This window comes from Furipterus horrens, unplaced genomic scaffold (genome assembly GCF_987537825.1).
Source record: "Furipterus horrens unplaced genomic scaffold, mFurHor1.1.pri manual_scaffold_1, whole genome shotgun sequence".
Taxonomy (NCBI): domain Eukaryota; kingdom Metazoa; phylum Chordata; class Mammalia; order Chiroptera; family Furipteridae; genus Furipterus; species Furipterus horrens.
Window position 1 is genome coordinate 76,530,947 of NW_028327171.1, and position 18,286 is coordinate 76,549,232.

At 35.7% G+C, this 18,286-nt stretch overlaps 2 protein-coding genes across 3 annotated transcripts in view; both read left to right on the top strand.

The window, feature by feature from the left end:
- The window catches only part of ZNF654 (zinc finger protein 654), an 82,754-nt gene extending 77,241 nt beyond the window's left edge, over window positions 1–5,513 (top strand). The window contains exons 8-9 of one of the 2 annotated variants that reach the window (XM_090275986.1): window positions 1,507–3,844; window positions 4,439–5,513. In XM_090275986.1, coding sequence (XP_090132112.1) covers window positions 1,507–3,844; window positions 4,439–4,446 — 2,346 coding nt within the window. In that variant the 3' untranslated portion in view covers window positions 4,447–5,513. Of the gene's footprint in view, window positions 1–1,506; window positions 3,943–4,438 lie in introns of those variants that run through there. The other variant, XM_090275979.1, reaches the window with a different exon arrangement.
- A 6,155-nt stretch (window positions 5,514–11,668) lies between these two features.
- On the top strand, window positions 11,669–18,119 carry CUNH3orf38 (chromosome unknown C3orf38 homolog). Its single transcript, XM_090275997.1, has 3 exons — window positions 11,669–12,162; window positions 14,619–14,860; window positions 16,802–18,119. The coding sequence occupies exons 1-3, from the start codon at window positions 12,036–12,038 to the stop codon at window positions 17,378–17,380; spliced, it is 948 nt and encodes a 315-aa protein (XP_090132123.1). The 5' UTR covers window positions 11,669–12,035; the 3' UTR covers window positions 17,381–18,119.
- Window positions 18,120–18,286: the final 167 nt, after the last annotated feature.

Sequence of the window (18,286 nt, forward strand, 5' to 3'; positions counted from 1 at the left end):
CACACAATGGCTTTCCCAGAGCAGTCCTCACTTGGACCTCGTTTCTTTTTCACCAGCCAGGTGTGTTTAGGAGGCTAATGCCTTGAGCAGATGTGCAGAAAAGTTCCCAGAGACTGGGAAACCCTACAGTCTCACTCTTGGAGTGACCAGCCACAGGCAGCTAGGGTCCCACCTGGGGTGCCATTGCTGTTACCGAACAGCAAGTGGGATCCTGCTGCACGCTGCCACCCTCTAGGTAAAATTCCAGAGGCAAAGGTTTGGTGATAAAGGTGTCTTTATTCAAAAGCAATTATTTAAGCCTATCAAGTCATAGCTTTAATTACTTAAACCTATCAATTAAGGCTAGGGTTCTAATCTGGGTTCTCCTGTCTTTTCCCTTGTTAGTTTCTATAGGGTTCGTTTACAAGCTAACAAACAGCATAATACACAAAAGCTACACAATTCTGGAAGAATGGCAGACTGCTGCCTCAGAGCCTGTTTCCTCTAGAACACCCAAAGAATAAACCTGCAGCATGATCATCCAGGCATCCTTGTGGAAGAAGAGCTTGAAAGGAAGAAGAGCTTGAGAGAAAGCCAGTTTAGGAGCGAGAAAAACCTATGAGCCAAAGAGCCAGCTTTCTTTTTTTATGGCTCTGGGGGCAGTCAACTTCTCAGCCAATCCCATTCTACACTGCTTTCCATTGCCTGGGCAAACTCCTCCTTCAGCCCCTCATATTTCTCCCCAGTGATCTTAATCAGATTTCTCTATATCAGTTGCTCTCTTCATGTGGCCTACATTTCTTCCCTTAATTGATTGAATAATATTACTTAAGTAAAATAGTGCAGCTTTATGAAAGAGTTTCCATAAGCAGTCCTTTAAAAAAAGTTATTTTTGACATAAAAATTGATAAATACTTAAATTCATATAATTTCATGCTTCTGCTGCAAAATGAAATTAGTACCTAAAATAAGAAACTTTAATCTTCGTAAGTTTAGGGAGCATTTTGTATTTTAAATCACCATAAGGGCCCTGGCTGGTGTGCGGTAGACTGGGTGCCAGACTGTGAATCGAAAGGCTGCCAGTTCCGTTCCCGGTTGGGGCACATGCCTGGGTTGTGGGCCAGGTCCCCAGTTGGGGGCATGTAAGAGGCAGCCTGTTGATTTTTCTCTTGTTGCACATCCATGTTTCTCTCCTCCTCTTTGTCTCTCCCTTTCCCTCTAATTTTTTTTTTTAATTCACTATTAGGTTATAAAGCATTTTGTATTATGGTTAGTAGGTCCTGATAAACTTGAAAATGAAATAAATTGGAAGTGAAAATGCTATATTTTCCAGATTATTCTGAAATTTAAAAAGATTTATTTATATGTTAAAAATGAGTTAAGGCTACCCATTGAGGAAAACTGCACAGCTAGAATACTGTGGGGTTTTTTAGCTTTCATTGTAGAGTTGTATTTTTAAAAGATAAACTAATTAGTGTAATATTTTTAAAAAGGTATTTAGTAGTAACATTTTTTTTCTTTTTACAGGTTGAAGAAGGCTTACAAATTTGTGTTGAAATATGTGGTTGTGCTCTACAACTAGACCTTCACGATGATCCCAAAACTAAGTGTCTAATTTATAAAACAATTGCGCATTTTTTGCCAAATGATTTGGAGATCCTCAGGATTTGTGCACTCTCAATATTTTTTCTTGAGCGCTCCTTGGAAGCTTATCATACTGTTGAAGAACTTTACAAACGTCCAGATGAAGAATATAATGAAGGCACTAGTAGTGTTCAAAATCGTGTTCGTTTTGAATTACTTCCAATTTTGAAAAAGGGATTGTTTTTTGATCCTGAATTCTGGAACTTCATGATGATTAAGAAAAACTGTGTAGCATTACTGAGTGATAAATCAGCAATTAGATTTCTAAATGAAAATACACTGGAAAATTCTACAGCTAATCTAAAAAAGACAGTGGAACAGAAAAGTTTAGATGAAGGGCTTGACTCTCTTATAGATCAGAGCACTGGAGAGCTTGATCCTGATGATATGTCTGGAGCACAACATAAAGGCTATGTTAATACAAAGAAAAACCTTACAGCTTTTAATGCTACTAAAGTAGATCACAGTGTCCCAAGGCATCGGTGTATGTTATGTAACAAGGAATTTCTAGGTGGTCACATTGTAAGGCATGCTCAGGCTCATCAGAAAAAGGGCAGTTTTGCCTGTGTAATATGTGGTAGGAAATTTAGAAACAGAGGACTTATGCAGAAGCATTTAAAGAATCATGTTAAAAAAATACAAAGACAGCAAATTGCTGCAGCTCAACAGGAGGATCAGGAAAATCCTGCTTTGGAGGAAATAAATTGTACCCGTTCTTTAATTTCACTTGAAAATGAGAATTTTGATAATAAAGATTTGGAAGTACAGACTATTAATACTCCTAGTGATGGAAATGAAAAAGTCATCCCTACACATGTGGCTGAATTCACTGACATTCCCATAAGTATATCAGAACATGCTATTGAAAACATTATTGAAAATGGCAATCCTGATACTTATGTAAATAATCTCTTAGAGCCTTTACCAGTATGTGAGGATGACTATGAGGAGGAAGAGGACGAAGAAGTTGATTATGAAGATGACTATGACCTGAATCAAGAAACTTCAGTCCTTCATAAACTCAATGGAACTGTGTGCCATCCAAAAGACATATATGATACAGATCAAGAAGGAAATTTTAAGTGCCCTGCTCTTGGCTGTGTCAGAATATTTAAGAGAATTGGATTTCTAAATAAACATGCAAGGACTGTACATCCAACTGACTTAAATGTGCGGCAAACAGTAATGAAGTGGAGCAAAGGGAAATGCAAATTTTGTCAAAGACAGTTTGAAGATTCTCAACATTTTATAGATCACCTTAATAGGCACAGCTATCCAAATGCATACTTTTGTTTGCATTTTAATTGCAATGAGTCATTTAAGCTGCCATTCCAGCTTGCTCAGCACATAAAAAGTCACAGGATATTTCAAGCTCAGTGTAGTTTTCCAGAATGCCATGAGCTTTTCGAAGATCTTCCTATGCTATATGAACACGAAGCTCAGCACTATTTAAGTAAAACACCAGAATCATCTGCACAACCAAGTGAAGCAACTGTTTGGGATGTTCTTACAGACTCAAATCCTCATCACCAGGAGAAAGACTCATTTAGTAATGAGAAACAAGCTAACAGTCTGCCAGTTTCTACTAGCAAATCAAGGAAAGATTCTACAGAACCAAAGACATGTATAGAAAGTATGGAAAAGAAGAAAGACAGTTTAGTTCAGAATGGAAATGAACATTCTGATAACACTGTTTCTGATATAAGCTTGATAGACCAAAAGATGCCTGACATAGATCCAAATTCTGAAAATAATTGTATTAGTGATTTAGTCAATGGACACAGTGGAATAGAACAGTCACCTTTAGTTTCATCAGATCCTGCTTTGAAAATTGATGCAAATAGAATCAGGACAGAAAATGGTTCCATTTTACCCAGCATTCTACCACAAGAACACAGTACCCCACCAGTATCTCAGGCACCATCCAAACCAAATCTGACGAGTGAACATACTTCATATGGCTTAATTTTATCAAAGCCATATGTCAGACCATTGCCTCCCAGTTACCTTGATGAACGGTACCTTAGTATGCCAAAACGCAGAAAATTTCTGACTGATAAAATAGATGCCTGTTCTGATCAAGATAACATTTGTAAAAAATCAGTGAAAAGATTAAGATGTGGCAAATGCCTGACCACCTACTGTAATGCAGAAGCACTTGAGGCTCACCTTGCACAAAAGAAATGTCAGGCACTCTTTGGATTTGATTCAGATGATGAAAGTAAGTCTTCTCTCTTCTTAGTAGCTATATCTGTAGGAATAGAAAATGCCGTAGGTCTCTGAGGTTAAAAAGAATTGACATTTGTATAGCCCGGATAATAAAGCACTACTTATCTGTACATTTTTTCCTTTAGCCCATACAACCATTATGAGGCGATATTACTATTCCTGTTTTATAGATCAAACTGAAATTCACAAGTTAAGTAATTTGCATAGGCACAGGCCTATGAACTTGTGGGAGGCAGATCTTGTACACAGGTTTTTCATATTCTTTGATCATACTTTCACTGTATCTGAGGCTTTTCTTCATTCTGAGTTTCATGTAATTAAAGTTCTAGAAACAAAGTAATCATGGAAGTGTTTTTCATCTGCATACTAGAATATAAACCAAGTAAAATCAAGCTTCTTTATAAAAACAATTTAAAAGAATCAGAAAATAACTGAAAAACAAAAAAAGAGCAAAATAAGAGCTTGTCTTTCTACTGATAATCAATATTCTTTGAATGTGTAAGGGTATAAATAAACAAGAATCTGACTTAGAAGTCCAGATGAACATCTGCAACATTTGAATTAATAGACGTGTTCTCTTTTACAGGTGCCTGATAAATATGTTTCAGAAAGATCTGTTGATCAAGCAGTAGTGTGAAAAAAAGCACTACAAGAGAATGCATCATCAGTTTGCTATTTCCCTGATGGCCTTAATTTTAGAGTGGTCTTGGATTATTAAAGATAAAGACAACGCACATTGTCCAGAATGAACTCACAGAGCTGTGCTGGATTAGATTCCAAAAGGGTTATTTCAAAACTTCCAAAGTACCAGTTATCCAGAAAACCACATTTTAAAAATAGCTTATGAGATTAATAGCAGCATGTTCAGTTTTGCTTATGTGACAAACATGTTCAGACTACTAATCAAAGAGAAACAAGCTATGGCCTTACAGAAAGGGAAACATTAACCCATTATTTTTTAAAAGGCGGGTGTTGGTTTACAATAAACAATATTCTACAAATGGGATTTGTTTTCTTGTCATGCATAATCAGATTATGACCTCCTTTCTGGTCAAACATGTTTTATGGAATCACTGCTGTTTGATTTATTATAACTTAGAAACTGATAAATGGAAATAAGACTTATTACCATTTCATTCATAATAGATTGTAACTTGTTTCCAGTAGACAGGTCAAAGTTCAGTGAATGACATGCCAACATTGAAAATTAAAAAACAAAACAACAGTGCTTTAGTAGAACCTTCCATTTTCCATTTTTATAATACCAATGAATTTAAAAGGCAGCAGGGTCAATTAAACAGAAAAAGTAACCGATAACTTTGGCGACAGATTGGAGGAACCTAAGGCCATTAAAGGCTGTCTAGTTCAAAGAAAACACTGATTTGCAAATTCTTCAATGTGAATAATGGTATAAGCACACTGTGATATTTCTATTTGTATATAGAGTAGTTAGGACATTGCTTAATGATTCATAGTAAGGTCCTATAGACATTAATGATAGTAATCTAAGTATAGCCCTATCAAAATAACTGGCTATAAAAAATGGAAGCTAAGAATCAGGTCAAGAATTCATTGGTTTTATTCAGTTAGGAGACTTAATTATAAAATAAGCCATACTACTTATGCTTTCTTATTTATTAGTGATGAATTTGGTCTGAATAGTACTTTTTTTATATATGTGAAAGGAAATATTTACACAAAAATTTGCACAAGAACACAATAAGATATATTGATGCATTTATTTTCCTTAATGACCAGTAATTTTCCTAAGGAAGATTTTAACTTGTCAATAAATTGTTAGGGCAAAAAATGTTTTTTTAAATACCCTCTCAGATACGTTCTATTGGGTTGGCCAAAAAGTTTGTGTAAAGACAGTTCTAGTAGTGCTTAGTTGTTTTTAACTTAATTTGAAACAATTTTGTTAGATTGTGTTGTGACAGCTGCCACATCAGGGTGCGTTAAAAAAAAAAAAACAACTTATCCAAATTGGTGAATTTTTGTGTAGTCTTTTTATACTGAAGATGGAAGAAAATACACAACATTTTTGGCATATTATGCTTTATTTCAAGAAAGGTAAAAACAACTGAAACGCAAAAAAAAAAGATTTGTGCAGTGTATGGAGAAGGTGCTTGTGACTGATCTAATGTGTCAAAAATGGTTTGTGAACTTTCTTGCTGGATAATGCTCCCTGGTCAGACCAGCTGAAGTTGATAGCAATCAAATCGAGACATTAAATTGAGAACAATCAATGTTATACTACGTGGGAGACAGGTGATATACTTAAAATGTCCAAATCAATAGTTATTGGTAAAAATGAAAAATGTATCTATTATTTTATGAAAAACACTAAATGGACTTTTTGGCCAACCCAATACTGCACATTCTCTAAAAGAGGAAGGTTCAAGACTTCCTTTTACCTAATAGTGTGTTAATGTATAGCAGGGATAAAATGAACAAAAATGCTAAGGCAGACACTTCAGAAACTGAGCTAGTAATGTCCCAGTGTCAACCCAATATTTCAGTATTCCAACTGACACATTTTTGTTCAAAGCAGATAACCTCATTTTGAATATTAAAGCTTGAATGAGACTACCAAGTAAGTGGGACATTTCTCTTAGGATAGCACCAGATTTCGTTAAATTAGGATTTCCAAGTCATGATAGATCATGATACATCAGACATCTAAAAATTTCCCAATTTTATTAGCATAATTAATTATCATGGGCATTCACTATTGTGCAGTTGACAGTCATACTATTTCAATAAAATTTAGGATTTTTTAAAATGTAGCCTACATTAGGCTGTGTAATTTACTTTTAAATAGCATAAGTACACACAAATCAATTAGGTTTTTTAAATTCTTTAAGGTCTACTTAAAATGTTTTCCATCCTCCCTGAAACTAAAAATATAATACTTGAGATCCATTTCAATTAAAAATAATTATGTAATAAAAAGTCAGCTTGGAAACTAGTTCATTTGGATAATGAAGTTTGTTTTTTAAAAAATGTAATTTCTGTATATTCCATAAGTTTAAGATTAAAACATTTTTAACTTTATTTTTTGTAAGTTGAAACTATCATATCTACAAATTATTTTAATTTTGCAGTTCATACCGAGATGTTTTAAACATATCCCATGTGTTATTTTTTTTTGTCTTTAATTTGAAGTTTTATTTCTACTTTTGTATTGCTAAGGGAAAACTTTCTGAAATACTGAGATCAAATCGGTTTATACATAAGTCAAGAAATGTCTTATAAAATACTATTTGCCCATTGTTCTAACCTCTTAATATATTTCTCAAATAATTGCTATTGAAAGGATGTGTACATTTTATGTATGTTTTATAAAGTAAACTTACATCATTTTGCTTTAGAGATTGCATAAACTTCCAACAGTTCTAATTTGGAATCCAGAAGAAAAGGAAGATTTCTCTTCCTCAACTGATTCTCTTTCTTTACTATTTTGAGTATGTGTTTATCTTATATGAACCAAGCTTCAATCCTTTGTTTTTAAATAAAAAAAAAAATTGCCTTCAAAACATTAAAACCTAACTTTATTATGTTTCAGTAAGGTCAAGAAAATGGCAAATCTGAATTTTTGCTGCTCAAATACTATGGAGGAGGTAGAAAAGGGGAATCTCTGTGGACAAGGACACTGGTACTTTGGGCTTTAGCCATATTCGTTTTTGTTTTTTGAAACCACCAGTTATATAATGAGTAGATAATTTATAACATTGAACTTGTGATTCTTCTCAAATCACACCTGAAGTTTCAGCATTTTGTGTTTGGTTTAAACTGTTGTATGGATGAAAAACCTAAAAGGGATGATAGTGTTTATTTTTTAATTTATTTGGTACTGTAAAACACCTTTTCAGAATGACTAAATGCTGCATATGCATTTTGGAATTGTTGATATGTGAAAGATAATTACAGATTCAGCAAGAAAGAAATTTGTGCTTCCTTGTTGAACATTATTTTACTTTGCATTTTATAAGAGTACAAATTAAAACTGAGCCATTGAACTGCAATAAATCAACAATAGTGTCTCATTTCAAGAAATTTTTTGTACTGTACATAGACTTGTTCAATAAAACATTGTCCTTATTGGTAACAAAGTGTTCAATTTTATGTAGCACAATGCTTCAAAAGGAATTAGGCTTAAGATACATATTTAATAAGAAATTTCTATTATGTTTCATACAAAAACTAAGTATTTCAGTTAATATTACCATATTCATATTGAGTGATTTTAAAAACATTACAGAAAAAAGACAAACTAAAAGTTTATATAAATATACCTTTTAAGAGATTATTTTAACTAATGTCCACATGCAGGAATTACACGTTGGTAGAATTACTGAAGTCATTTCAGGTCAATGGTTTCAGTGTGAGATACACCCTCTGCAGATTTAGTAGGTGGAAGACAAACATCAGAACTCTCCAAAAGCAAGACAGTGGATGGATTTATCTATGTTGGTAATTCTCCAACGATGAAGAGCCTCTGGTGGAACTTAAAACAATAAAACCAAAACATTGAAGTCATTTGGAAATAAGATATAAATGATAATGAAAAATACTACCTAAAAAAGCATATCAATGGGAAAATAAGCCAATTAATCTGTATCTAAAAGTGAGATCCTTGGGCATGAGAGCTCCTTTTTTGATTCACTAAAAAAGGAAAACCCCCTTACACTATTTTCTGTAACTTGGAACTGGAACAAAATGGGCCCAATGTAGAAGAACTACCTCTTTAATGTGATGAGTTAGCACTGCAAGTGAAAGAATGCATACTGTGTTAAATACAATGTTTTGCACATATTACAAATGTTACACTTTGAAAAACATGAGTAAGTTATTAAAGCATTCTGGAACTGAGATCTAGAATTCTCAGTTTATGATTAATGGTCAAATGATCTTAGACTACTAAGTAAATGTATTGAAGTATTTTGATAAAGTTATTGGTGTTATCTACACTTTCCATTTTTCTTTTCTGAAACTTGAAGAATTCTGAGTAGCAATCAGATACTCATATAAGTAAGTTCCCAAGATAAACAGGTTGCCTTTCATAGCATAATGTAAAATTCATATTGATTTCAAGAACCAATTGATAACAAAGACAAGTTTTGGTTATATATCAAGATTTGAAATGAAGGCAATCCAATAGTACATGGAATAACAACTAAAAATGGGAGAGGTTCATGTCTTATTTATGGGTGCTACAGACTGGAGAAGAAATGGCTTCTTGTTTTACTAAATTACCGTGTACCACCTACTTTATATGTGTAACCCCTAATTGTGAAAATGGTAGATAAGAACACTGTTTTTTAGAAATCGAGGTTCAGAAAGTTAAATAAGTTAACTAAAGTCACACAGCTAATAAATAGGTAGAATTGAAAAAACCAGATGTATCTTAAAACCATAATGCCATGCAGTTTTCCCTAGAAATGTAGAGCATAAGTGGATCTAATATATCCAAACTGATGGGGCTAGACTTGCCTGAGGATTACTGCTTTCAGAGACAAAGGATGAAGTTGGCTACAGACTTCTACCAGCAGTGATTCTTACAGTGTGGTCCCAGAGCAGCAGATTTGGCATCACCTCAGAATTTGTTAGAAACCCTACATTTTGGTCAGGTGGGGAAAACCACTGCTCACAGAACTCACATTCTATTGTAGGGCAACAAACATACAGTATAAGTGCTATGGAGAAAAACTATGTGGGTAGGAAAGAATAAGTAAGCGTGGCATTGTTGGTGATCATTTTCAACAAGATGAAGGAAGGTTTCTTTGATAAGGTGACTTGAGCAGGAACCTGAATGAATTAAGGAAAAAGAGCCATTCAGATATCTAAGGGAAAACTGCCAGGCAGAATAGCAAGAGCAAAGGCTCTGAGGCAGGGATCTGCAGGGAAAATTTAAGAAACAGCAAGGGAGCCACTGTAACTCGTCTGGAGTGAAAGTGGGAGGATAACAGGAAATGAAGACAGAAAGGTAAAAGAAACCAATGTCTGTAATGGCCCACAAGCCTATTAAAATTAATTCAAATTCAAATAAAGTTTGAGTTCCTCAGTTGTACTACCCACATTGCAAGAGCTCAATAGCCACACATGGCTGATGGTTACTGCATTGGACAAAACAGAGAACATACAGGTGATTCTGTATCAATGGTTCTCAACTGGGTGATTTTTTTGTCCCCTAGGAAACATGGCAAATTTGAGATATTTTTGGGTCCATACCTGGGGAAGAGGTGCTACTGGCTTCAAGTGGGTAGAAGCCAGGAATGCTGTTAAGCACCCTACAATCCATAGGGCAGTGCCCACAACAAAGAATTGTCCTGCCCAAACCCTGCTCTAGATCAATCCTGACTACAACTCTAACCTCACTGCTAACTGCCTCCTCCTTTCACAAGCTGCTCCATGCCAAGTACTCCATTCCTTTCTCAGAATTTCTGTTGCCTCTTTCTAGACACTCTTCTTCTCTAGTTAATACTCTTTTTTTCTTTAGGTCTTTCCTTCAAGGTCACTTAGAGAAGCCTTTCTTGACAGCCTTTCTAAAATAGCAACTTCCTATCACCATCCTTTTGATGTTTGTTTTTTTTTCCTTCACAGAATTTCCTGACAGTATATAGTTTCTTATATGTTTGTTTCCTTACACTAGAATGAAAGTTCCAAAAGACTTGCATTTGTTTCCAGCATAAAGAACAGTGCCTTGCAACCTGTTAGAGATGTTCAAGAAATATATTATTTTGAATGAACGAATGAATGAAAACCTTGAGCATATCTTCCATGTGGTTCCATGCCAGCATTATGAGCACTTACTTTACTTGACAAACTCCCAAAAGGTCCTTGGAGGTAAGTCTTATATTTTTCTTAATTTTCAATACCTAGCATAGTAGGCATTCATTAATGGTTAATGAAAAAATTAAGAATTGGTATCTGTTTAGTAAAATACCCCAAATAAAATCCACTGCCAAATTAGATTAACCATGCTTTGAATTCCTATTTTAAAGACTATGTATTTACAGTACATCTCATCAATGATATTTAGCTGTGATAAAAAAAAAATACTAAATTTGCTCACGGGATCTGCAGATGTGTATACACTTCAGCTACTAACTGGCATTATGCTAATTAAATGTTAACTTTAAAACATGGCTTAAAAATGGAAGGAGACAGAGGCAAGTGTTTTAAGTCTGATTCCTAATCCGGACTTGGTCCACCAGAGCAAGACTGTTTCCCTCTCATGCATGTGCGTAATAATAGCTACTATTTGTTGAGCTCTAAGGGCCAGGCACCGTTCTTCACTGCTCTTCACGCCCTCCCCGCACCCCCTTTGCCAACAACCCTTGTAGGTACGTCTTCTAGATCCATTTCGAGATAGGAAACTGAGGGGCAAAAGGCTTGTTAGTAAGTGGCATATTAAAATCCTGGCCTCCGGCTTCCAGCGTTCATAACCTTAAACTGCTACGCGATAACTGCCCAGCCTAAGACTAAGCCCGCGAGGATCAAAAGGAAAAAACAGCCAACCTCAGTTGGTTTGAGAGGAAAGTCAGCTGAAAGGCAGGCAGGCGTGGCATAAGATAGGTGGGGGAAAAAAAACTTTTCATAGTATAATGTTAAAACCAAATTATTTTAACACAGTACTATGCCACTTATAATCAAAGAGCTGGCGCACCCAATTTAGGAATGGCCGCGGAGGACTTCAAGCCCTCCCTGGGGCCGGGCCAGCAGGCGGGGAGGAGGTACCTCCATTGGCCAGCCCCGCGGCATCACGGGAGTCCGCCGTACTCTAGGGGCCGGCACTAGTTTTACACGCACCTGTACCACCGCTACCCTCCCAGGCGCTCTTCTGAAGAGGGGCTCCTGGGAGATCAGGGCTTTGCTTTCCTCAACCAGCCCGCTAGTGGAAGGTCGATGGTCTCGGTGTAAACGGAGTGCTTCCCTAAAGTGAGATCCTTGGGATTCAGCTCCATCCCGTCGGCCCGGAACAACAAATCGGAGCACCGCGTTGCCCGATTGACCTCATTGGCAGTCACTTCCGCCCAAGGGTTTGGAATACCCGAGGCGCTTTGGCTGCGAACAGCCGGAAAGGCACTTCCGGTGCCTGTTGCCAGGTCGCCGGCCCCTAGGGCCTAAAGGGGCGACTTTATTGACGTTGTCCTCTCATCCCCTGCCTGGGGGTAGAGATGTCGGGGCTTAGCGACCCAGAGAAAGAGGGCTGTCGTAACATGCTTGGCCTACTGGATAATGACGAGATCATGGCCCTATGCGACACCATCACAAACCGCCTGGTGCAGCCTGAGGACCGCCAAGGTAAGGATAGACTAACCTTCTCCCCAAGGCCCGGCGGCCCCTCCCCAGGCATCACCGGCCCCCAGGTGGCGGGGGCGAGGGAGTGGAGGAGGTGCAAGGCCTTGTCCACAACCCCTCACAGACCGCGTTGGGGCGGGACCCTCGGAAATCTCGGTGACCTCAGCTGCTCAGCGGCCTTGGGACTGCACCGCAGCCTCTGGGGGTCCCGCCGCGCCATGCCCCTGGGGGAGGTTGTGGCACTCAAACAGGCGCTAGTTTTACCCATTGAATGTTATAGGCAAATATTTGTTGTTTCAAGGAATCGGAGTACGTGACTGAAGTCACTTTAAAAAAATTTTTCAGGAACCAGGGTGTTTTCAATTTTGTTTCGATCGGCTGAGAATGTCAGCTGCTGTTCAAGCCTTTTCATGCTGGGAAGATTTCAAACATTTGTATCAATATACTAGGTAAAACAGCCACTTGTAATAAAGGCACTTGGTTTAGATTCATGCCTTTTTTGGGATCGAGATTTTTTTCTAAGATGATTTTTTTTTTTTGGTGGTAGAAACACATTCTTTTCAGTCTCACATTTCGGTAGGATAGATTTCAAGAGTTATTAACATTCAGCCTGATTGTAACGAGTGTGTATAAAAATGTAATGAGTAGCTTAAGCGTTTATTTCATTTCATATGTCATCTGTCTGGTTTTATTTTAAACTGTGAAAATTTCAGCCCCCTGTATTAGTAGATGGCTTACCTACAAAGATTGTGCTCTTTAAAACTGTATTTCTCTAGTTGTCAGGTTTACATTTTTATCATTTAAGAAAATCTCATCTGAAACTTAAAACCATGAACATTAAAAGAAGAAATTTCTAAGAACTTAGACTGAAAATGGTTTTAGACTTAATGTAGTTCTTCAGTATTTATATATTTTACATTCTAATCTCCTCTAAAGACAAGGTGAGTGAATTTAAAATTATCATAGATCAAAATGCTGAATTTAATTGATGAGTCTAAAAGCAAATAAGAAAAATAAAGTTCCCAGTATAAAAATGTTAAATGATTTGAGGAAAGTTTTCTCGAAGAGAAAAAATAAATAAATTACTAAACGTATGAAAAGGTAACCTCTTTAGAAAGCAGTGAAATGAAAACCAAAACACGCAATCTTTTCTTTTTCTCTATGTATCATATTGGCAAAAAACTAAATGTATAAACTTCAAGTGTTGGGGAGCATGTAAAACAACTTTTAGAAATACACTTTGGAAAACAAGTTTGACGTTATCTCTTAACGGAAGATTTACTTATTCTGAGGCACATACTCTAGATTGAGCTTCTCAAACTTGAATGTGCGTGTGAATCACTCAGAGATCTTCTTATACATAATGCAGGTTCTGGGTCAGTCCTTTTAGGATGCGTCCAGAAATTTCACATTTTTAACAAGCTCTTAGGTGATGCTTTTCTGCTTATCCCTCTGCAATGGGAGACAAGTATGAAAGTAATAGTGTTTGTAATTGGATACTCAGGATAAAACCCTATAAACAGAAGGATAAGTAATTTTTGATATAGTCATATAATGACTGTTGTAGAACAGTGAACATGAGTTAACTAGAGCTACGTATGTTCACATAGATTAATCTCAGAAACAACATTAAGAGGAAAGCTGATTACAGAAGACTATTGATGGGTTGAATTTACACAGTGTTCAGAAAACACAAAACTATATTGCTTAGGGATACATAGTTACGCTGCAACTACTATTTTTAAAAAAACAAGGGAATAATAACATTTAGGATAATAGCTACCTGTGAGGTTAGTGGGAATAGAGAGGGAATGGTGTTAAGTAGGGAGGGGTAAAATTGCAACCTCAAAGATGTTAGTAATTTCCTGTGTCTTAAGCTGCATGCTATATACTTGAGAGTTCATTTTATTGCTATTCTGTATACCTCACATATGTTAAAAATCTTTGGTCTGCCATTTAATGTAATTTTTTTTAATTAAAAAAAGTACAAGTCCGGATTCTGCCAATTCTTAGAAGTATGATTATTGATACCTCATGTATCCTGAGCTTTCATTATCTGTAGAATGAGATTGAAATAAAAGTTTTTGCACATCTAAAATATTGTGATTTTACTCATTTTTATGGCTTGTAACTGAATTTAGGTCTATTGGCCTTATTAGAAAAATTGTTTTTACTCGCTCAAATTTTTTTCTTAAAACACACTATTCTTTTAAAGAAATGCTAAAATTTTACAATACCTTATGAGAAGTAAAAGGGAGAATTTTAGGTTGGGAAGTTTAAAGCATAAGTAATTTTTTTTAAACCCCCACACTTGGCAACCCACTTCCTATTTTTAAAAGATGATAACCATCTCATGCAGAAGCAGAAATGCCATGACAAGAGTAGAGAGTTTCTGCTGACCCGGGACAAATTTACAAGTGACTCATGGTTTTCTAATAATCTTTACTATTTCCTTCTAGATGCCATTCATGCAATATTAGCATATAGTCAAAGTGTAGAAGAACTGCTGAGACGTAGAAAAGTCCACCGAGATGTTATATTTAGGTACTTGGCATCACAGGGGGTTATTGTACCTCCATCTACTGAAAAACACAATCTTATCCAACATGCAAAGGATTACTGGAAAAAGCAATTACATCTGAAATGGAAGGAAACACCAGAGCCAGTTAAGACCTCTGTGGACATTAGAATCTTTCAACAGGTAAAATTGATCTTATAGTTATAACCTGAACCATTGTTCTGTCTTAGACTCTTTAGATAATTCTAGATCGGGTGTAACATGTTAATAATATTTTGTTTTTATAATTTTAGCTTTACTTCATATCTTATGTATTCTAAAGGAAGACCAGTAAAGCACCTAAAAGACAATATTTCTGACATTTAGTAATGTATATAAAATACTGTTCTGATTTGTGAGATGAAAATGTTTTATCCTCTTATCAGATAAGGATTATTATTTTTTAAAGAAGGTGGATGGACTGCAGGATCAGTTTAATTTTAATTTAGTCTCTAGTTTTCTGTAAATTTTTTTCTACTTTAAAAGAATGCTATTGCCCTGGTTGTTCTTGCTCAGTTGGTTGGAGCATCATCATGTAACCAGAAGGTTGCAGGTTTGATTCCTGATTAGGGCACATGCCTGGGTTGTGGGTTCGATCCCCAGTTGGGGCACGTATGGAAGGCAACCAATTTTTGTTTCTCTCTCACATCAGTGTTTCTCTCCCTCTCTCTCTCAAAACAATAAAATAAATAAATAAATAAATGCTATTGTAAGTCCGTTCTCATTTTGAAAACACTTTTTGGTATTAAATTGCAAAAATTCCATGAATGAAACTTAAATATTCATTACATTTGATTTTTTTTTAATCTAGAAAAAATTCTGTTGTAATTTTCTCTGGCTGATATTGGTTGTTTGTAATCCTTTATATCTCCACTGTGCATTTTAAATATTGTGTAAATACTTAAATGTTGATTGAATGAACCTCTAGGTCATATGCAGATTTTTTAAATACATACCACATACTTTGAATTAATGAGGTTTTACAGTGAGAGATGTTTACCTTCACATTAGGAAAGAATCTTATAAGGGCTTTCTTAATGTACTGAAAAGAATCTTGACTTTGAAATCATAACAGATGTGACTTCAAATTAGTGTCTGCCATATATTATATGTGAACTTGTGCAAATAACTTGACCTTTCTGAGCCATTTTAAAAAAATATATGTAAATTGGGCATAAGGATAATATCTATGTCATAAGGCTTGTGAAGATAAAAGGAAATAGCACTTACGTGCCAAGCACACTGCCCAATATATTTAGTAGCACGTGCTCAGTAAATACAAGATTTTATAACATGCAAATGAGATATTATGCCATGAAATAAATAGATGAATAAAAATCTAGCCCATCAGGTATATTTTTACAATAACATTTTCTTTGGGGGTAAGAAGAGAACTAATAGTGTAAAATTCATCCCGATCATAGAAAATAACCTATTTCAACATTAGAGGTATTTGTTTAAAGACAATGATATTGTCAGCTTCATTGTGGTATGATTTATATGCCACAAATATATTCATTTAAAGCATACATTTTAAAGGTTGTGACCTTTTTTCACACCCGTGAAACCATTGCCACCATCAAGAGAAAAATGCTTATGTAAATCATGATGATATTTTAAGAGGCTTTGTTAAACCTTAATTTCTTAGCTGGGTTTTTATTTTTATTTTTTATTATCATTTTAAACAATATTTTATTTGTTTTTAAAGAGAGGGGAAGGGAGGGAAAAAGAGAGGGAGAGAAACATCGATGTGTGGTTGCCTCTTGTGCATCCCTAACTGGGGACCTGGCCCGCAACCCAGGCATGTGCCCTGACTGGTTTGCAGGTTGGTGCTCGATCCACTGAGTCACACCAACCAGGGATCTTAGCTGGAATTTTGGATGTTTAATTTGGAAATTCTAAAATGATTTTTTCCCCCTTTTTGCAGAGAGAATTTACTATGTATGATGGGTTCACTGAGTTTACATGTAGTTCATTTCCCTTGTGCTATAAGTGGTACATTAAAGTGTAACTATGGAACATGTTAGATAGAAAAAATAGATAGGAGAATTAACTTTGGTTTTATTTTGTATTTATCTTAATCAGCAGGAGAAAGAAGATAAAACTGAAAAAGTTGATTTTCGTCGATTAGGAGAAGAATTCTGTCACTGGTTCTTTGAACTTCTTAATTCTCAGAATCCTTTTCTTGGACCACCTCAAGATGAATGGGGGCCACAGCACTTTTGGCATGATGTCAAGCTTAGGTTTTATTACAACACCTCTGAACAAAACGTAATAGACTACCAAGGAGCAGAAATTGTGAGCCTTCGTCTGCTGTCACTGGTGAAAGAGGAATATCTTTTTCTTAGTCCCAACCTTGATTCCCGCGGATTGAAATGTGCTTCTTCTCCCCATGGTCTGGTTATGGTTGGAGTTGCTGGGACTGTCCACAGAGGGAATACTTGTTTGGGCATTTTTGAACAAATTTTTGGACTCATACGCTGCCCTTTTGTGGAGAATACTTGGAAAATCAAATTTATCAACCTGAGAATTATTGGAGAGGTTTCCCTTGCTCCTGGGGCATTAATGAAACCAGCTATTAAATTTGAGCCAGGTGATCTAGAAGCCTTTTATAACGTAATCACTTTATGTGGTCCCAGTGAAGTACAGCATAATGTAAGGTAGGCATTGGATAATGGAACTGGAGACCAAGCTTTATGCAGTGGGAACAAAAGAGAACTGAGTTCAGTAATCCTCTAAAGCATTGAGCTCTATATGTCAGTCTATAAAGAAACTTGCAGATACTACAATGACATATTTTAGTTGAAATATCTTTTTTGACTACAGACTAATATATCAATACTTGCCTCTTTCTACCTGAGTTGCAGCAAATGTTCTGAGGGCTTAATGCAATTCATCAAATAAATCCCACTTTAGATGTTATAAACCTTGTGCCTTAGAAACCAAGTAATATTTTCGTCTTACTGAGTGAATATTCTGCTAATGTTATTGTACTTTTCCTGTGGGAAAGGAGTAATGATATTCAGGGTTTCCTTTTCAAATTTCTCTTAATAATCTGGATAATTTTACAAACACATCTTAATACTGTTTTTTTTAAGTGCATATATTAGAGGTGTTAAATTTAAAATCTTGAATGACATTCTTATGCAAGAAGTCCAATAACTTAGCAGGTGTAAAAAATTTACTTTGCCCATGTTCTGAACTATTTTAGACAATGATAAGTGCTGGTCTCAAAACAGACCTTATCATGTAAAGTTTTAACAGTTTTGTGGAGCATTTATTGTAACACCACATAAAGGAAACATACTGTTGAAATTTTTGAAAAGATGTGCCCAGTTATTAACTTTTAATTGAATTACTGTTTTCCTCTTGCTTGATCTTGGATGAGGCGAACCAGAAGGAAAAAAAAAAAATTATATATAATGTGAGCATGTACTCCCTCATCATAAATTAAAATTAAGTTTTTTTTCACCTGTGATTTGTTTTAGGTTTGACTTATGAGCTTAAGTTACCAAATTAATTACATAGTTACCTTAAAATTTAAATTCCTCATCACTCAGCAGCTGCTTG